A 20,857-nucleotide genomic window follows, 5' to 3' on the forward strand; every position below is an offset into this window, starting at 1 on the left:
AAGTAAATGTGACAATCCCTTGATCTGATTTTTCTAAAGCAGAGTGGGATGGTTTTGTTCCTTCTCTGAGCGCTCAGGCTGCCACATTTGCATTGCATGTTCCCTTGAAGTTTGTTTTCACCACTTGGCTGACATGATAGAAACTCAAATGTCACAGACAGCCACTCTGTGTTATTTTAACAATGACTAAGGTGTCAAATTTTGAAAAAATCCTCTTATTGAAAACAAGAACCTTCCCTTTGATGTTAATTTTGATATGCTGTACTTTATTAGAGGGGGGAAAAATCTTGTTGCAGGAACCGCAAGCAGTTTCACAGGGAAGTTGCCCTGACTTTGACTCTGCTTGAATTATGCAGAAACCCATCTTATTTTCCAGACTGGGACTTCCTGGACTTAAGGGCCAACCTTTTCAGTCCTTGTCCATGTGCTGGAGCTGGCAGACATCTGATCATATCTAGTGCTTGATTAAGAGGGACTTAGCAAGCAAGCCTTTGTGTTTTGCATCATCTTAGTATCTGATCGAGGCTTAGGTTGTTTTCTCATCTTCTGTGTTGTGAAATGTCGGCAGGAGGAGCGAGCTTGTGTATCCATCCAGGGCATTGACCCCAAAGCAGCCACCTGTCAGTGGGCAAGAAAGCAGCTTTTTCAGACCCTTGGTATGAGCCAACGCCAGAGAGCAGCAGGTTTGGCTTTTTGTTCCCCCCCTGCAGCCTGTGTGCATCCTTGCATGCTGCTGATGGCAGTCTGGGTCTTGTGACTGTCACAGATTATTGGAAATAAGGCTGAAAAAAAAGTGGGACCTTTTACAGTTCCTTGACTCAAATGGCCTGGCTAGGAACTGAAATAATTTCTGGCATAACCTGTTTCAGGATGAGCAACAAATAGGATTATCTTAATTAAAGTAATGTCCTGGGGCTCCCTGTGCTCATAATTTTCTTAGATCTGTCTCCATCTCTGTTCTAGACACATTTTGTAACAACCTGATTTAATTTCAAGATCAGCTAAGAGTGACACTCAGCACAATTCCTCGTATGGGTGGGGTTAGAATGATGCAATGGTGCCTTTTTCTGGCTGAATTTCCACAAGGGAAAGGGTACAAAAATAAAGGAGTCCATGAAAGGATGGCATTGTTTTGCAGAGTTAAGGTATGTCAAACCTGCAAAGTGCTAAAATATGTTATTCAGGGTTCAGCACAGGGAGGCTCATGTGGTCTGTCTCCTCTTCACTGCTGATTTGAACCCAAGTTTAAACACCAGCCTGACTTTGCTTGGGAAGGTTAGGAAATGGCTGGTGCCTTGTAAGAATCTACACAGTTCAGGCAGCACAGTTCTGCTGGTAAAAAAGGCTGTGCTGTGTGTGCTGCAACAGTGGGATAATTTATTCATCATAGCCCTGAAGTGGATTTCAGCCAGAAGCATCAGTCATAGGAGGAGGAGATGACCTCTGCATCATTTGCAAGCTGCATCTTGCTGCTGGCCATGTGGGATGGGACCTTTAGAGAGGGATGTCTTTGGTGATAGATGTCTGGTTTTTAGGCAAAGCCTGCCTTTGTGCAGGGGGGAAGCCTTGCCTCTGCTAAGGTCACGGGAGTGCAGAGCACTTAATCCAGTGCATGCCAGCAAAGCGGTTTAGGATGAATTGGGGATCTGTATGGACTGACACAACCCCCCAGGAGTGAACAGTCTGCTAATGCCAGGGACAGCCAGCAGACGTGTGTCGTGCCAGGGCTGGCTGAAGTCAGATCTCCTGCCTCAAATGCCATGGGAAGGAAGGGAAAGGGGGGGTTGTGTCTGGGAGTTGCAGGGCGGCTCCTCCTGCCCTTTTTTTTTTTTTTTTTTTTTTTTTTTTTTTTCCCCCCCCTCATTTTGGAAAGGCAAAAATTCCTCTCCTCCAAAGGTAGCCTGGGCAATAACTGTAAATGCCTGCCCATGGCCCACCAGCTTTAGGATTTAAATTTGCCCCTGCTTTGCTGATACCCCATCAGGAATAGCTGCATAGGCTCCAGCTGCAGGCACAGCAGCTGTTGGGAGCAATCATTAACTGTATGGAAAGAAAGCCATGTGTCCTGATGTGCAGACTGCCAAGCATCCTGCACGGCCACATCATCAGTCAGCAGGTTTTGTGGTACTAAAAAGAAACCCTCCACTCCAGGTGAGGATTGGCACAGCTCAGTTCCTCTGGTGCATCACTGGTAGAGGATGTGAAGAAGTCCTTTCTCTTTGGAAGGATCACTCTTTGAGTCCTAAAGGAATTGAGGAAGGTGATATCCCTTTTAAGTCCTTCCATATATTCAGCATGTGTGTCCAACACTTTAGGAATGTTGGAGATATCGCCATGGGTACCCAAAATTTGGGCATTGCTCCTGCAGTCTTTTCCTGGTGATCCATGGACGTGGCTGAGAAGTTAACAGTGACAGACTCCAAAGTGTGAAGGTGAACTGCAATGTGTATATTCTGCTTCAAAAACCAACCCACCTCTCCCAAATCCTTTTTAATTTCACTGTCTTTACTGCTTCAGAAAGATGTTCTGTCTTTGAAGGCAGTGACTCCATCCCTCATATTCAAGACCTGGAACAATTGGTTGGGTACTTCTCAGAGGAGATTGCTGGTTCAGGAGGATGGAGCTCAAGTTTGTGCTTCCGTAGTCTTCCCCATCCCATCTACCTCAAAGAAAATATGTGGGCAGGGGAGAGATAGAGATGGGATGATGATGGCCTCTGTGCCATGAGCTTTGTATGTTAACATGTGGAGAGGGAAGATGATCCTATGGCAAAACCTGGAGCAAGTTTTAGATACTGGCTTCAGTCCTTGGCTGACACAGCCTTTCTACAGTGTCTCAAACCATTGCTTTGACCACCAGCGTCTCCTTTTGTGAAGCAGAATGGTGCTTGTTCTTCTTGCCTGTGCATTGGTCTGTCAGCCTGCATAGGACATGATCCATGTGCTCTCTTCCCATCTGTAAGGGCTGAGTGGTTTAAAAGAGAGTGACCTTGAGGGTTGTTTTTGACATGTGTGGTACAAGAGTTATCATGTGCTGCCTCACCTCTGTCTTTTCATCCCATCATAAATACCACTTGTATGGTAACTTCCCTGTTTTCCTTCAAGTTTCATGATGAAGAAAAATTGCTCATTTTTTTCTGGGTGAATCATAGCTCTGAGTTTTTATCACTTTCATGTCTGGAGGTGGTGGGAGGAGGAAAGCCCTTGGGTAAATAACAGGAAGGCATTTCATTTCACTTCCATCTCAGCATGTTTTGTACCTCCCCATTCCTTTAGCACTTGTGCAAAGAAAATCATTTGAGACATTACTATATGCCACTGAGGGTTGTGCTCATTAAAGTACAATACCAGCTCTGGAAATTCAAAACAAAATTATTTCCTTCCCACGAACCTGACTATCATCACATGCCTTGGCAGCTGTCAGTCAGTCTTTTGTAATGCACTGGAAATAAGTAATCTTTTCTGAATTAGGGTTCTTGTCAGAATTAGTACATATTCTAGTTTCTTGATTCCACCTCAGCTTTTGCTTCATAAAGGCATGCGTGCTTGTAGGAGCCAGGCTTTCATGTGCACCTACTACTTTGGGGATGTGTTCATCTAATCCTGTTGCTTTGTGTCTCTTGATGCATTGCACTTCTTTCATCCTGATTTAATGACTCTTGGGAAATGGGGATGAATCTGCCCCACATGGAATGAAGATTTGTTGTCCTTAGAAGCACCTCCTTAGATGAGCCTTTGGGTGTGCAGATGGTGAATTAGTGATGTGCCACTTGAAACACAGCACGCAGTTGAACAGGATGGTGGCTTTCCATGGGCATGTCTTGTTGGTGAGGTTGCTTTTAGGGGCAGCTTTTATTTGGTGCATACACAGGGAAGGGCAGGATCTGGTAAAGGATTTCTGCAGGATTTCATCCTGGCTATGCACTGGACCTTCACAGCTGGTGCTAAGCAATGCTTGGGGCAGAGCAAGCATCTGGGGAGTTCTGAGGATGGCGCTTTAAATGTTGAATGTCCATTACACTTTCAGGCTCAGGATATGTTGCAGACACTTTCTCTGTCAGCAGAAATACTGAAATATTTATTGTAATGGAGTGGAAAAGCATTCTCATAAACATCTGGTTCTCCTGGTCCTACAGAGTTATTTTACATACTTTTTTTGACTGGGATAGGGTATTAGTTCTTTGCTGTCCCCTAGCCTGTCTGCTTGAAGCCCACCTCCTGTCTTACCTCCTGGTCTTGTAAATCTCTGGGACAAGGGCCACCATTCCTGGGTCTTGCCCTCAGTAGCCACAATGCTGCCATGAAGAGAGTAAGGAAATGAGGAGTGTAGGTTTGTGTTCCTGAGCTAGCACAGTGCTATGGTTAAGGTCTTAATGTCCTGGGAGAGGCTAACTTTCAAAAGTCAGGTTGGAAATAAAAGAGCTGGTGGTGTGAGGTGAGTCTGAAAGGAGAGGCAAGAGAAGCAGGTGTTCAGCTGGGTGTGGCAATGGCAATGTGGCAGGCCCATATCCAGAAAACCTTCTGCTAGGGTCTTGTGCTGCCCTGAGGATTGCAGTTCTTCTCTTATGTCAGCCTGAATTGCATGAAGCAGAACACCCTATGGAAAAAGAAGAGGGATTTTGAAGGTGGTTGGATGCATTTGTACCAGGCAGTGATGGTAGCTCCAGTTGATTGCCTGATCAGGCACTGCCCTTCTCACCTCTAAGCTCATTCCTATGACTGGAAACCTGACACCGCTGTCCCTTCCCAAGGAATTGCCTGGTTCTGAGAGAGCACCATAAGGCAACATAAATGCCTTCCATGACTGGAGCTTGGACATGTGCCACAGGTCCTTCAGTGTACCCAAGGTTCCTCAGGAATCTGGAGGAGTGCTACTGTGGGTTTTGTAGTGCAGCTGCAAGGCATTTCACAGGTGGGATGAATGAAAGGAAGGAAAATATTCAGAAAAGGATACTCTTCTTTCTTATGAAGCTTTTTCTTTTAATGGAAGTAGTCAGCAATGGAAAAAAAAAAGAGCCTTTTTTCTTTTCTGTTTTCCATTGAAATTTAATGGGGACTTTATGACAAGAAGAAGGGAAGAAGCATCTGTGAGATTAAGTGAACAAAGACCTCTCTCCTGTGAAGACAGGTTGAGTTGTTCAGCCTGAAGAAGAGAAAGCTCTGACGAGACCTCAGTGTGGTCTTCCAGTACTTAAAGGGGGCCTATAAAAACAAGGGAGAATGACTTTTTACACAGGCAGATAGTGATAGGACAAGAGGCTACAGTTTTAAACTAAAAAAGGGCAGGTTTACATGTAGATTACATGTAAGGAAGAAATTCTTTACTGTGAGGGTGGTGAGGCACTGGCACAGGTTGTCCAGAGAAACTGTGGATGCCCCATCCCTGGAAATGTTCAAGGTTCAGGCTGGATGGGATTAGGAGCAGTCTGATATAGTGAAAAGTATCCCTGTGCTTGGCAAGGGTGTTGGAACTAGATGATCTGTAAGGTCCCTTTCAACCAAACTGTTCTGTGATTCTCTGGTTCTATGATTTTGACTGAGTAGTTGTCTTTGATGGATGCAGGTACTCAGCTCATCCATCAGATTGGAGATGCCCTCTCTGTGCCAGCTCAGGAAGAGGAAGTGATTGCCTGGGGTGTCTGCTCAGATGGCTGATTATCTGCAGCAGCAAACCATGGAGAAAATGTGTTTGCCACCAGCAGCACCCAGCTGACCTTGCACGTGTTTTCCTCCCTGCAGATGTGCCGGCGTGTGTACAAAGGGATCCCGCTTCAGGTGCGAGGCCAGGTCTGGTCACTTCTGCTGGATGTCGAGAAGATGAAGAAGGAGAATGAAGGAAAATATGAGGTATGGGCTCTACCTGGCAAAGACAACAGGAGAAGGATGATAGGGAGGTTAGCCTGGTTGATGAAGCTGGTTTGGTGAGGACTGAAAATGCAAAGGGTATCAGCTCCTTGTCCGTGGGTTTATATTAAGCTGGGGTCTTTTAGCATGTTAGTTGGCTGCTTTCTATAATATGCTGCTTCCATTTATTCTGCTGGAAGTTGGGAGCAAAGCTGCTGTCAGTGTTACTGCTTTTTTAGAGAAAGATGCAGGGAAGAGTGAGGGGAAGCTTTCCCTAGGCAGCGTGTGGAAGCCCTTGGTGGATAATTAACTTATTTTCCAAGCCTGTGTTGTGTTTTATTTTGCATCATGTACCAGGGCGAGGATCGGGGTGTTATGGAGACAATTATTTTTCAGAGGCAGGAGGTTGAGTGCTGCTTCCAACAGGTGTTTCTAAAAATCCCTGCCTGTTAAGCAGGATGATGCTAACACTCATTATAGTTAGTCAAGTGTGGATGTTACTGGCGAGGTGCTGTGGGGATGGAGGCACACGCAGGGGCTGGGGGAAGGCAGGCTGGGCTCACCACAGTAAGCACAGATAAGGAAGCTCTCCCAGCATGCAGATTAAAATTGTGCTCCCTCCTCAAAGCTGTGCTGTGCAGGCAGGGAAGCAATCCAAACAAATGAAAGTCACAAGGAGTTTATCTGTGCTCCAGAGGGGTCTGCGATAAACAGGAGCTTCAGGCTAATAGGCTTTGCTGGATGCAAACCCTCTACAAGATCATCTTAATCTACCTCTTCTTGGGTGCTGCCTGCCACCAGTAAATTAGCTCTCCCCTAATTTCCACCAGGAGAGGCTCAGTGCAGGTCCTGGAGGAGGGGTTTTGCTTTCAAGAAGGGCCTAAGCCTCAGACCTGTGTTCTGAAGGAGCTGGTTCCAAGGCCACCCCATTTCTCCCTGGGGTATAACCCATGGCACAAAAGCCTGAAGGCCACCATGGGACATTCTGTGCTTGCTTTTCATGTAGGTGTGATGCTCTGCCTCCCTGGGGTTTATTAGCTGTAGCCAGAGGGCTTGATGGGAGCTTGAGAAGGCAGCAGGAGAAACATATTGGCCATGGGGCAGAGCAGAGGCATCCTGGCTTTTACCCACTGCTTTGTTCAAGGTCTTTGGGATGGGACTTCCAGCGTTCCAGCCTCTGCTCTGCCGCCAGCTTGCAGGACTCACAGCGCTAATGAGCTCAACAGAGCATCTGTGGAGCCCTCAGGTTATTTACATTAGGGAAAAAAGGAGAATAACCCATCCTGTGTTTCTTTTTTAATGTCTGCACAATTAGTAAAGCCTCCTGGGTGCATGGAGTTGACAAAGTCCTGTGTGACCTACCTGCTATTCTTGTGCAATGATTTAAAAATACCCAAAGTAGGGTATTTACTTTGGGAAATTTCTGTGTTGTTCTGGCAGGGAAAACAAGAGGGCCTTTAGCAGGAAAATTTGAACTGAAGTGACCCAGTGCACATGAATAGTCATATTCTCTCAGGTAGTCTGTCTGCTTTATAGAGGCAAGGAGCCATAGGATACAGAGACCACACTATTTACAGCAGGGAAATTATGTTGTTCATCAGATCTTCATTCCATCACCACTTTTATCCTCACTTTTCCTGTGTAGGCAATAATTCAAAATAGCCCCTTTACTATTGCTCCTCCATACAGCTGCTTTCAAGGGTGGAGTTCATATTCCCAAGATGCTGTCATCATCCAAAGTGTTGGCTGTGTTGGACACATGTGGGTGCTGATGACCTTCTGATGTTCCCCAGAGCTGATGTGGCCACCTTGGGAGGTCAACAGCAGCCTGGAGGCACCTGGTATCAGGCTGATAAGCATTCACAGGATGGCAGCTGCTGGAGCAGATGATAAGTATCTGTGCAGATGTTCTATTTTCTGTCTCCTCTGTGAGCCAGGATGGGTCCTGACCCTGGGCTCAAGGCAAATTGGGCTTGCTGCTCATCTCTGCTGCCTCCAACCTGCTGGTGAATCTCAGTGTGCCTGAAGACAGTCACAAAATGTAATTTCCTGCAGTTAACCCTAGAGACATTGAAGGAGGAGGGCATGATGACTGGTGTAATCTAAAGGCTGTGAGATGAGATGCTTAGCTATAGCATAGTGGTCCTTGCCTGCAGTACAGAGCTGAACAGTGGGTTGCAGATGGGACCACAGTGAGATCTGTCCATGGAGCATCTTCATCTTGGGCCTCTGAAGGCACAATTGATTGAGGCGGTCTTAAACTTTCATTTGAATTTCCATTTTTTTGCAGTGGACTTCAGTCCTTTTTCTGTGTGATGCTGCCTTAAATGATTAGGCAGCCTGGGTGGAACATGGGGATTCTTGGCTTTGAGTTTAAGTCCTGCTCTGGACTCTGCCAGTTTCTTAAAATTTGTTCTAGTCTGAGGCAATATTCCAGGACACCTTTTCTGGTGGAAACTCCTCAAACTGAAGAAGACTCTCTTCTTCAGGGAAAGTAGTAGTTGAAGATCACAGTCTGTCATAACAGTTTGGACTTTATTATGACTGAGCTTCTGAAAAGCTGAGAGTGCTGCATACATCTGTGTATTCATTCCTTTAAGGATCAACAGAGCTCTTAATGCTTTATGACAGCCAGCCAGGCAAAGAAATCAAAATAAATGAGAGTGGAATTGAATTGTAAAGGTTTTAGATTCTGAAAACTCAGTATCTGCATTGGAAGATGGGTGAAGGCTGGGTTGGCAGCTGCTGCTGTCTTAGCATGTGAGTGTGGGGTCATCCCCTTCTCCCTGGACCAGCAGCACAGACAAGGGGTCAGGGGATCACCTCCAGGCTGCAGTTCATTGCTCACTACAGGACATCAATGTCCCCTGCTCTGGATAGCTCTGTAACTCTCAAGCTGCCACTCTTGCTGCAGGAATCCCGCCTTCTCCTTCTCTGGAGAGAGGTACAGGCTGAGATGGTGTCTGATTCCTGCCTCTTGTCTGCCCCTCTCCCTTCCAGCAAATGAAAGAACAAGCAAAGAGTTTTTCATCGGAAATCAAGCAGATAGATTTGGATGTGAACCGCACCTTCCGAAACCACATCATGTTTCGGGATCGCTACGGGGTGAAGTGAGTATGGAAAGCTTCTGTGGCTTATATGGGCAGTCCTGCCAGTGCATTTGTGAGGAATGAGCTGGATCAGCAGCCAGCCAGTACCCTGGCTCAGAGCCAAGCCATCTTTGCCTTCTCCTCAAACCATCACCACACAGTGTGACCCACAGGTGCTGAGCTGCTGGTTCTTTTTCAGAGGGGTCCACACTGGAGCAGGCTCAGCCCCAGTTCTTGAGCCAAGCAACAGCCTGTTGCAGTGCCTTGTCCCCCAGGACTCACAGTTGCAGAAGGCTTGGTTTGGAATGGCTGGGATGATGAGGTGGGCCCATCAGGATCTGGGAGGGATGGGGTCTTCACAATAGATTGGGTTGGAGAGGTTTGACAAAGTGACTTTGTTGCTGGGGTAAGGCACACCTGGCTGCCCTACCCAGTCTCCAAGGAACAAGCTTTCTGGTTCTGTGAGCCCTGCTCCTTGCAAAAATGTTAAGTACTAGCTGGTTGGGTGTTTTCAGAATCTGCTCTCTGTGTGTATGCACTGGTGTGCTCATGAAGCTGGAGACCTCATGCTCAGGTGTTTTAATATCCTTCTTTCTCCCCAGGCAACAGGCGCTCTTCCACGTCCTGTCAGCATACTCAGTTTATAACACTGTAAGTAGTAAGTCCAGTTAACATGAAGAGCATTGTGCTTAATATATTTTTATATATATGTAAAAATTTAAAGAAAAGCTTTATATGTGTGTATTTGTGCAGACATACATATTTTTACGTGTATATATATGTAATAAACACACACTTATTTAGCCAGTAGTAATTCCAATTTTAAGTCCCCTAATAGTGGGTTGTACAGAGAGCTGCAAGACTCTCAGGCAGCACAAGAATCTTTCCACAGTTGTTTCATTCCCTTGTTCATTTTGTCACCTGGTAAATGACGTCTGAGAGATTTAGACTGTCAGCAAAGAACAAGGGATTGCCCTTTGGCTTTTCAGCAACACTAGTTTTCTGGCAGTCTGTCATGTTTCTGTCTTACACCAAATGGTATCCTTGTTGAAAATACTTATTTACTAAAGCAAACCAGTAATTTTTAGCTGAAGGATACAGACAGAATAAGCTGAAATTAGCAGCTGAACCTACTCTCTCCACCTCCAGGAGGGGACAGTTAGAAGATGCTTAGGGGGTTAGTTAAGGAGCCTCCCTCATGCCAGATAAATGTTTACCAGATTTATTTACTGTTTAATTACTTCAGTGCTCATATGGCTGAAGGAATGCAAAACAGCATTTGAGCCACATGCTGTTTGTCATCCCAAAGATAGATTTGCCATAAGGAAAACATTTTTTACAATGGTGAGGCATGGAAATAATTGCTCAGAGAAGTTGTGGGTGCCCTATCCTGGAAGTGTTCAAAGTCTGTTTGGATGAGGCTTTGAGCAACCTGGTCTAGTGGAAGCTGTCCCTGAGGAGGGTTGGATGAGATAATCTTCAAAGGTCCTTTTCCAACCCAAACTATTCCCTGAGTCAGTGACATGGTAGATGCTGTAAACATATGTGAGCTGTGAATTTGGACATAAACGGTAAAAACTTTGAAATGTGCAATACAACAGGGACAGACCTTAGAAGAGGAGAGGGAAGTACAGGCAGCTTTAGCAAGCTGCAAGCATGGCAGCACGTGTGCCCCTCTTGACTATTGCAGGAAGTGAGCTACTGCCAAGGGATGAGCCAGATTGCAGCCATCCTCCTGATGTACTTGAATGAAGAGGACGCGTTCTGGGCGCTGGCACAGCTGCTCACCAACCAGCGCCACGCCATGCACGGTAAGGCTGGGCTGGGGCAGGGGGTGTCTGCCAAAGGGAGGGAAGATTGTTCAGGTTGGTCAGTAGAGCTTTGTTTCTCCTCACATATTTGTTTAATTAAAGTGGGTGAGGCTTAACTACTTGCGCAGCCTGACTGGGGAGCTGAACTTCACTCTTGGAGGCAGACAAGCTCTTATCAAAAAAAAGAGTTTTATCCACCTGAGCTTTAGAGCTCAGTAATTAACACTTTCACAGAAGCGCTGTCCTGCCTCCAGGGTTCCTTGCCCTTGGCAATCAATTAACTCAAGGTTATGAGTTTATAAGAAGTCTCATAGAAGTACATCCAAGAGTATCCACAGTAAATGTAGATGTAATTCCATTAAATGTGTGCTGTATTATTTTACTTCAAACACATTAAACATCCTTTCATCTTACTTGTGGTTAGCAGTAATCTATGCACAGAGGGTTATTTCATGGGCAGAGAGCTAAACCTTATGGCTTGATAACTTTGGACAGTCTTAAATATACATTACAGGGCACTGAACAAGCTTGTGGTGTTCAAACATCTTCAGCTTTTCTCTGAACCTTGCTAAGCACTGAGGTGTATTCGGAGAGCTCTTGGCCAAGCCAAGTTGCAGGCAGGCAATGGGAGCTGGGTGAGAAGGACCAGCTGGGCTTGGTGTGAGGGTCCTGTTACCCACATGGGGTGAGAGGTGACCTCTAGAAAGAAAGGTGAAAGGAGGTAGCTGGGCACCCTGTTGTTCAGCCAATTTCAACAGGCGATGCAAGAGATGAGTTTATAAATAATCAGTCTATCCCTGTCACTGCTGCAGAGCTTACCTGATTTTTGCTTCTCTTGTCTTTTCTTTTTAAGGTTTTTTCATTCCTGGGTTCCCGAAGCTGCAGAGGTTTCAAGCCCACCATGAGCAAATTTTAAACAAACTGTTCCCCAAACTGAAGAAGCACATGGTATCTCTTTACTGTCAGTCTTCCTGTAATAATGCCACATTTTAATGATAAAGCAGTTCATATAGTGTTCTGCCAAACAGATGAACAGCTAATGTATTTCTAACCATATAGGACTGCTTCAGCTGCAGAGGCAGGCATTTATTAAATGGGTTGCCCAAATCTTGCTGAGGTGAATGGTAATCATTTGCTTGTTGATCATCATTAGTGGAGGGACTGCTAAAATGTAAAGGCTTCCCAGGAGAGCCAGGAAGGCTTGCAGAGCGTGCAGCAGGAGGAGCAGCAGTGAGGATGGGCTGTGTGCTTACACCAGCTGCAAGGCCCAAAGGCTGATGCTGGTCTGTCTGGAGTCTTATTGCAGACTAATTATTTGCTCCAAATGCTTTGCTGTTGTTTTAAGTCAGAGGCACATAAGATTTGCTGGGTGTTTTGTTGCTTCGGCATGTCCAGTTGCTTTTTTTCTCTAGCAAATGGTACAGGCACATTTGGTGGCTGCAGGAGCATCTGCAGGGCACACCAACTCCAGTCATATGTCCAGGCCACTGTTTTGCAGCACCTGCTTTCTCCCTTCTTTTCTGTTGCCTTGGCCCCCTTTGCATTTGGTGTAGACAGATGGTGTTCAGTGGCCAGACTCCTAAAGTTTTCTTATGCTCCCAAGAAGCTTTGTAGCCCCCATCTCCAGCAAAAGATGTTTGTATGACCATCATCTGCAACAGCAACATGCTGCAAAAATGGCTGTAAAAGTAAAACAGAGCCATGTTAGGTTTTCACTTAATTATAGTCATGGGAGAGGAGGGGATGGTAATAACTTAGAAAGCTGTTTGTTCCTCCTGCTCCTGAAGGCTCTCCAGGCTTGCAGGTGCACAGCACCAGCCAGAAGCAAAGGCTGGAGCTGGCCATTCATCCTATGGGCTTCTTTCTCTTCCCATGCCCATTTCTTTGTTGGCTTTGCAGCAGAGGTCATGTCAGCTCTGCACACATCCCAGCACTGGGCACCAGATGGAGAAGCGTTAGACTGAGGTGGTGATGATGAGGTTTTGAGGGTTTTCCTTAGCCTGTCAGGCTGTCCTGCTCCTGCAGCAGCCATGCCATGTAAATGAGGTGGTGCTTCCAAAGCTGCCTTGACTGTGCTTACATGGGAATTGCTATGGAAACAAAAATGGTAGTCTGCAAGGAGAGAATGGTTTGAGTTCTTGAAAAGTTTTTATAAATCCATGGAGTAGGTATTAGGCCAAAAAAGCTCCCAGAAATTCCTTTCCAATGCTATGGCTGAAGTCTGGCCACATCGAGGACCAGGTTCAATGGATGTCTTGGGCAAAGGGCCAAAGCAGGGCTTCAACACCTGTGTGTAAAGCCAAGGGGGCTTTCTTGGGAGATGGGAGATGAATCACAGCCATATCCTGCACCCAGATCCCAGAATAAGTAAACCAATCAACCAGCCTCCCCCAAAGCCTTATGAGCTGCCTGAACCTCCAGTAACCAGCCTGGTGAAATGCCTGTCTCACTTTGCTGTCTTCCCCCAGGACAAGGAGCAGATGACCACCGGGATTTACACAACCAAGTGGTTCCTGCAGTGTTTCATTGACCGGGTGAGGATGCTCTGGGGGTTTTTTGCTGCTCTGCTGTTTGCATGGATGGTTAATCTGCCTGTGTTTTTTTGTAAATATCATACTTTGAAGAAGATGTTAATATTTTATAAGGTGTGATATTATGCACACTGTCATAAGGCAGAAAAAAATTAATAAGGGAGACGGTAAAAATAACTGCATGTCACTGATGACAAGCCAATTCCTGCTGCCTTATCACAAGCAGTTGCAGGGAGATGGCTCAGCATCAGCAGTATAAACTCCAGAATCAGGAGAGATCTTTCTCTTGCCCACTGGCACTGCTGCAAAGGCAATTAACCACACTTTGGCTCTGGAGACAACATAGAAGGAAGAAGAGCTGGGGGCACAAACCTCAACAAACAGCAGTGCAGCAGCTGCAGGCAAAGGAGCTGACTGGGACTGGAAAGGTGGAAGTGAGAGAAAATTACTCTGATTTGTCCAGAGCTAATTTGCTAGTTCTGAGCCAAGACTATTTTATTTTTAGGGTCAGCATTGTGCTTACTGGACTTGAATGCAATGTCCAGACTTGCTAATATTTAGGACATCTGTGTGCTCCAGTCTCAATTTTCTGCTGCCCTGTCTTCTATAAAACAGTGGATGGCCCCTTCCCCTTGAGAGGGAGCTCACTCCTTTTGCCACTAAAAGCTCTATAAAATGCACAATCCCTTTAACTGCAGTAGTGTGTGGTAAAAGAGCTGCGATGGTCAGTTGTGCCAAACTCTGGAGAGTCAGTGCAGTATCCTAAATTTGAACCTAAACATCTCAGTAGGATTAATATTAATTTCTATATTGGTAAGGTGCCTCACTCTTTGGTGGGAGGTATGGGCTGCTCCCTCACTTTGGGTATCAGTTCAATCCTGTTTGTCAGATTGGGTTTGGGTGCAAATGAAAACCTTTTGTAGAGGTGTTTTTAGCAGGCAGAAATAAGTCTGTATATAAGAAAAAACTCTTCTTTGGACACCAGATAAACGATTTTTTAAAATGCTTAGTGATGCATCATTGGGCTTTCAGACCTATCCCATAAATAGCCCTCCTGGGAAATCTGGATGGATACAGAAGCTGGTTTTTGTGCTCACAAGGCTGAAAGATTATGGTACTCTCTCCAGGGTAGGGGAATCCACATGCTAGCATGCTTGTGAGGGAAGTTTCTCTTTTTTCTGCATCCATGGATGGGTTAAATATTTCCCCGGCCACCCAAGTTCATTAGCTTTAAGGCAAAGCCATAGATGATAAAAGACATTTTTGTGTTTTAGATGAATTCCTCACTTGCAAAGCCTAGCCCTGTTGTGTGATTTGGTGCAAGGTGATGCAGTGATGGCAGCAGTCTCTGTTGCATCATCCCATCTGTGATTTGTCTGTGTGTTTGAAACAGACCCCATTCACGCTGACCTTGCGGCTGTGGGATATCTACATCCTGGAAGGGGAGCGGGTGCTGACAGCCATGGCTTACACCATCCTCAAACTGCACAAAAGTAAGGTCCCACCTGATTGCATCCCCTATGGCTCTGGTGGCACTGTGCTGGGCCACCCTTGTGCTGCTGACCTGAAAAGCCTTGCTGGCCACTTACAACCTTTTGGTGCCCTGTGCTGGCCACAAAAGGCACAGTCCAGGGGAGGAAATGAGAAATGAGATGCCACAAGGGTTGACTTGCTGTGCTCAGCACACAGAAACCACACCTGAAATGCTCTCAGCTGCCTCTTCCTATGTACTACTCCCCACAAATTGCTTTTAGGGGCAATACAGGCAGCAGCCCATCTGTCTGCAGAACTTTATATGGTGGCTCAACTGAAAAGTCTGTAAAGGGACAAATAAATCCAGTAATACACTTCTAAAATGATCCAAACCTGGTTGTCTTGCATAACACTAAGGCAGTGATGTTTCTGCCTCAAGATCTTTGAACCCCTTCACTCCCATAAATTGATAGCCTTGCTGTGTCACTCTTTTGGCCTTCATCTGGGGCCAGGAGTGTGTGATGAGAACCTTTGGGCAGCAGAATTTATGGACTACATGTGTTGGCTTCTGCAAACAGCCACCCTGTTCTTCCCTCAATTAAACAAAGAACGGGCTACCCATAAATAAATCTTAAAGTATCCTATTTGTCTGCAGAAAATGGAAAACTGGCAGGCAGATGTTTCAGTTTGGCTGTAAAATCTCACCTCCCTGAGGAATGTGTAGTGCGGGTTGACATCTCTTCCTATAACCCATTTCTGCCTTATCCCATCCCTGTCTGCAACCTTTGTAAGGGCCAGCACCTCTTCCTGCATCCCTGGCTGGTGGTGGCAGCTGCTGGCAGCTGCTGTTCAGCCTGACGCTTAGGGCCTGTCTCATGGAGCTTTTCCTCCTCCTAGAGGCATTGGTGAGAACTTCCAGAAATGGCCTAAACCCTGCATCCTCATCAGCACAGCTCCCAGCCCTGCTATTGTCCTGCCACTGAGAAGCTACTGCTCAGGTGGCATGGATATATACATGGATTGATGACCCTGAGCAATATTGGGGAGGTGGGAGAGAGGCAAAAGCCTTCAGGCTGTCCCACTGTGGAGTGGGAACAGCAACAGAATCCCAGATAAAACCAAAGTGTGGTGTAACTTACACTTGTACTACCCTGAAATTTGTCTGTGCCACTGCTATTACTCCTTTCTCCCATCCCCCAGAGCGCTTGCTGAAGATGGCACTGGAAGATTTACGTGAATTTCTGCAGGAGAAAATTGCTGCTTCCCTGCAGTACGAGGACGATGCTGTCATCGAGCAGCTGCAGGTGTCAATGACTGAACTGCGCAAGATGAAGTTTGACCTGCCCCCACCAGGTGGGTAGAGGGCAAGGTGGGCAGCCCAGCAGGGACCAGAGCATCCTGCTGGTGTGGCTGGGAGCCAGGGTAGCCCAGAGAGGCTGGCACCCGTTGTGTGGAAGCACTGTCTTCCTTACATTCAGAGCATGCAAACACAAACTCATGCACAGTTTGGGTTTTATTTTGTTTTCTCTGCTTCCAATGCAGCAAAGCCTGAGGAGTTTCCAAGGAAACCCCTGGGCCTGGAGCTCTCCCTCAACCCAGTAGCCATAAAGGAAAACACAGCAGCCAATGGCCAGAATGGCCAGGTGGGTGAGCACACCCCAGACAGGGAGCCCCATCGCCACAAAGTTCCTGGCACACCAGGAGGAGTGACAGTGGTGGAAGCGAGGATTCTCACCTTCCAGGGTAGTGAAGCAGCTGAAGCAACAAACGTGCCCGTTCCGGGTGGGCAGCCACCAGATGAGGAGGGTCAGGTGGAGCCCATCATGGACGGGCAGCCATCATCTCTTCTGAAGGCAAGCGAGACGCAGGCCCAGCAACACCTCCTGCCCACAGTCCTGCCTCCAGAGCAGCCTCTTCTTGCTCCTGGCTGTGCCGTGGTGGACCATGGAGTCTCCCTCCATGCCCCAGCTGAACACAGCTCCTTAGACTCCTCTCTCCAAAACAGGCCGGCTCCTCCTGACTCCAGCACCGCTGAGCTTTCCTCTACGGACCAGGCAGTGTGGCAGCCAAATCCCGCTGCCCTGCCAGCAGGAGAACAGGCATCTTCCCTGAGCAGAGACGCAGTGCTTGAAGCAGCCCCCCATCCTCTGCCAGCCGGCTGCCAGCAGCTCTCCTGCACTTCACAGAGCGATGGCTCCCCCGAGAGCGAGCGCGGGGAGGAGGCGGCGGATGACAGGCACTGCAGGGCGGTGCTGCCGGACAAAATGGGCCTGAAGCACTCGGCATCCAAAGCCGCATCCACAGGAGAGCTCCTCAGCCTGCAGCACAACGGGCTGGGCAGTGCCACCAGCAGCACGCGCTGGCCCGAGGCCGTGGGCGTGCTGCCCGCGCACAGGCAGGCAGGGGGCAGTGTGCCCATCTTGTCCAGCAGAGAGCCGGAGGCAGCAGGGATGGCCGAGGGCTGCCCCACCCAGCGGGCACCGTCCCCTCTGGTGGAAGGGAACAGCCCCTATGTCGTTATCAAAACCACCACTCCACTCCATCTGGCCCATGCGACAGAGCAGGACTTCTTGAACAGAAAGCAGGTGGCATTGCCTCTGTCAGAGACTGGACATCCTCTGCCTACCACCTCCATGCCACCACCTCTTATGGCAGACCCAGAGGAGGCAGAGGTCCAGAAAAGCCTCCAGAAACCATTAAATGCACTGAAAGCCCCACGACCCCCGCTGAGCCCCAAACCAAAATTACCGCCGCAGGTTGCCAAATCCCGCTCAGAGAACAGTTTCCTTTCAGGCTCTCCTTCCATGGCAAAGCTGCCCAAATCGGTGACATTCTAGTGGGGATGGGGAAGGGGAAGTTAAGGGAGAAGAAGTGGGTTCTGGAGAAGCACCCTTGCCCCATTTGCAGGATCCCCTTCTGTCAGCAGGGCTGTCAGGGTGACAGCACAGCACCATTGCACATCAAGCTGTGCTTTGGTACGAGCGCCCAGCGAGGAGACGAAGCGGTGCCCACCAGCGCTAGGAGACACCAGCAGATTGGATTTGCATGTTTCCTGTGGACAAATTGGAAAATGCTTTCATTTTTTGTTCCTCAAAGCTCCCCAAGTCTCATCACTTGGGGAAAGAGGCAGGGCTGGTGGGTTTGTTGCGCGTTTTCTCCTGCTCCTGTCTGCTGTGGGAACCCACGACCAAGCAAGCAGGCACAAGGTGTCAGAATCTGAAACGCTTTCTTTACAACGCCCCATCGGCACAGCTACAGCATTGCTTTTAAAGGCCTTTGTAGCAATAGATCTTTATTTCATTTCCCAGACCTGCAGTTGCAGGCAGCAGAATTTCCAGGCACTGCCATGGCATCCTGGCAGGACACAGGCAGCCCGCTGCCCCCTCTATGCAATTCCACAAAGCAGTGCCCGGCTGTGTCTGGCTCCTGCTGCTGTGGTGGATGGTGTTTAGGAGGACAGATTTAACAGCTGCTGAGTCCCTTGGACATCTCCTTGGTCACCCCAGTGTGGAGCTGCCAGCAGAGTGGTTCTTTCCCAGGTTCTCAGGGTGACAAGGACAGTGACAAAGGTGGAGCCTGGTCTCTTGGGCTGAGTGCCCTTTCTGCTGGCCTTTCCTTCCCAGGGCCAGTGCAGCGAGCAGGCTCGCTGCCTTTCTGTTCCCCAAACAGGAAAAGGGGCTGCTGGCTCGGGAAACCTGCCTGCACTACCAAGCTGCTGGACATGTGATGGCATCCAATCACAGTGCCCCAGATAAGTCCACTTTTGCTTTGAGTAAGTTAAGTGTCAGAGTGGAAAGGGAATGGGAACTGGGGAAGGGGGAGCACATTGCCCAGAACCTGATCTCAGCCCTTCTGGTTGAGTCCACAGAGAATTAACGACAGGAAGGAAACTTGGACATGATGGGTGCCCACTTGCCCTTCATGCACCAAGTCCTAGAGGTCTGTCCATCTCCTCCCCATCCCAAGGTGCAGCTGCTGCACAGCCCAGGCCATTGGCTGGAGATGTGCAGGGATCTGGGGAAACACCCCATATAAAGAGCTGGTCCAAAATTCTGGTTCCAGCATTTACTTCACCCTTAGAGGTGAAGGGACTTTATCAGGAAGGCAGATCAGTGAAAAAGCAGGACGTAGGCCAGATATGCTGAATTTGACTTTGCTGTCCAGAGGGGGTAGCTGCAAGTGCCATCTTAGGTGGGACTGCAAGTGGGATTCCCATTCCTTCAACAGAGTTCCTGGGCAAAAGCTCCTTTAAGTTCTAAGGAGACCTTGAAAACTAATTTTTTAATCTCACAGGCTGCTTCAGTTGCATAACCTGATCTAAAGCCTACCTGAAAGCCCAGCAGAAAACTTCCACTAAATTACTTTGTGGGTTTTAGGAGCTGGACTTGATGATCCTGGTGGATCTCTTCCAGCTCAGCATATTCTATGGTTCTACGATTTATCAGGGTTTATTTTGCCTTGTGTACGTGTGGTGGTTTATGTTTGCAGCAGGGAGTATCAAAGGGAGCACTGGATTTTTGTTTGGATGTAGCCAGCCAGACCACAGCACCCTCAGCTTTCATTGGAACCCCAGCTCTGGCCCAGGCCCCATCTTCCACTGAGCCTCCAACCTTGCCCATCCTCTCCCTCTGCAGAGCAGGGATAACTCTTATTAGCTACCTCGCAGGGGTGTTGTGAGGAGTCAAGCATTGCTGTTTGAGGAAAAGTGCTCTTTGAATGTTCAGTATTTGTGTTTTAAGACACCACAGGTCCTTTCTAGGACAATGGCATGTGAATTGTTTTTAATTTAGAGTATGTTTTTCCATAACTGTGTGTAGTTAAACGTTATTTGTGTGTTAAAATACCTGAGCAGTATTTCAGGACAGATATCCATTGCCTTTTGCTAGCAGCCCACTGGCCACAGGAGCTCACTGGGAAGCAACAAGAAGCATCTGAGAGCTGTTGGTCACATCTTGACTTGGCTTCTGTAGCTTGGGGCTCTGTCCTCTCCTTGAAGCCCACCTAGGACTCTTTCTAATGCATCTGAGCATCATGCTTGCAAGACCTGAGACCTCTCTCCCCTTGTTAACCCATTTTCCCTCATTTCAGGCACACAGCCTTTGCACATCATGTTGCTTGTGCACCCAGACTCCTCACACAGTATGTCTGGGATGTTTTGCAGTATTAACATTTAAAACTGAGGTTTGCTCTAACTTTGGAGAGCTGTCAGATGCACAGTACTCACTGCATGGCATTTGGTGCATGATGTTCAACATGAATTTTGATGGGGAAGGGGTAGGAGTTGTCTTTCTCTCCAAGCCCTAATGGGAATGAGCAGCAAGGTCCTCAGTCATCTTCAGGCCTGAGGGAACCACCAGCAACATGCATTTCTGTCCTTGGTGTGATGCTGGAACATATCAATGCATGATCCCCAAGAAGATGCTTGCTCCTGTCTCTTCCTCCACCTCTTGCTGCAGACAAAGCTGCAGCCATGGTGGGTCTGTGGCAGCAAGGCCTGGCCCAGCCTCAGCTCTTTTGCTGGGAATAGGAAGGGAAGGAGAAGGATGAGGGTGGCAGCTCAGCAGGACAAATTACCTAACCAAGCTACTTGCAGCCCTGCTCAGCCCCCTGCAACAGTCTCGACCCCTCAGCAAAAACCACTCTTACTGTGAGCAAACATGGGAAAGCAGCTCCCCCCATCCTTGCCCTTGCAGCCCTGACACAATGCTGCCCTTGCTGCCTTCCATGTAGAGGTAAAGACCAATGCTGTGGGTTGGGGTTTTTTAGGTTTAGTTTGTTTTTCTTTGTGTTGTTTGTTTGTGATAGAGCACTTTGAGTGGCTGCAGCACTGGCAGAGAGCAGGAGCCACGAGATCCAGCTCCAGCAGGGGCCAGAGGCTGAGGTTAGGGTTTCTTGGCCATGCACTTTGAGAGCCTGGCTACCGTCTGCTTTCCTTTTTATTTGCTATTCTTGTTTACAGCGTGGAACGCTTCTTCCATGACTCTTTCTAATGTATTATAATTATTACTTTTAAGAAAAAAACATTTTTATGTCTGCCTTTTTGTTTGTTCAGTTTGGTTTTTTTAAAGGAATGGGTTTTTGGAAAAAAAAAATCAATCGTTCTTTTTTAT

General features: G+C 47.6%; 1 protein-coding gene across 2 annotated transcripts in view; it reads left to right on the plus strand.

The window, feature by feature from the left end:
- The window catches only part of LOC135303363 (USP6 N-terminal-like protein), an 83,164-nt gene that overhangs the window by 55,362 nt on the left and 6,945 nt on the right, over nucleotides 1-20,857 (plus strand). The window contains exons 8-16 of one of the 2 annotated variants that reach the window (XR_010364849.1): nucleotides 5,739-5,846; nucleotides 8,844-8,953; nucleotides 9,535-9,583; nucleotides 10,623-10,743; nucleotides 11,597-11,691; nucleotides 13,212-13,277; nucleotides 14,668-14,767; nucleotides 15,948-16,100; nucleotides 16,290-18,519. Coding sequence is in view for 1 of the 2 variants with exons in the window: in XM_064425091.1 (XP_064281161.1) it covers nucleotides 5,739-5,846; nucleotides 8,844-8,953; nucleotides 9,535-9,583; nucleotides 10,623-10,743; nucleotides 11,597-11,691; nucleotides 13,212-13,277; nucleotides 14,668-14,767; nucleotides 15,948-16,100; nucleotides 16,290-17,584 (2,097 nt within the window). In the remaining variant the exon portion in view is untranslated. Of the gene's footprint in view, nucleotides 1-5,738; nucleotides 5,847-8,843; nucleotides 8,954-9,534; nucleotides 9,584-10,622; nucleotides 10,744-11,596; nucleotides 11,692-13,211; nucleotides 13,278-14,667; nucleotides 14,768-15,947; nucleotides 16,101-16,289; nucleotides 20,783-20,857 lie in introns of those variants that run through there. The other variant, XM_064425091.1, reaches the window with a different exon arrangement.

Source organism: Passer domesticus, chromosome 6 (genome assembly GCF_036417665.1).
Source record: "Passer domesticus isolate bPasDom1 chromosome 6, bPasDom1.hap1, whole genome shotgun sequence".
NCBI classification, from domain to species: domain Eukaryota; kingdom Metazoa; phylum Chordata; class Aves; order Passeriformes; family Passeridae; genus Passer; species Passer domesticus.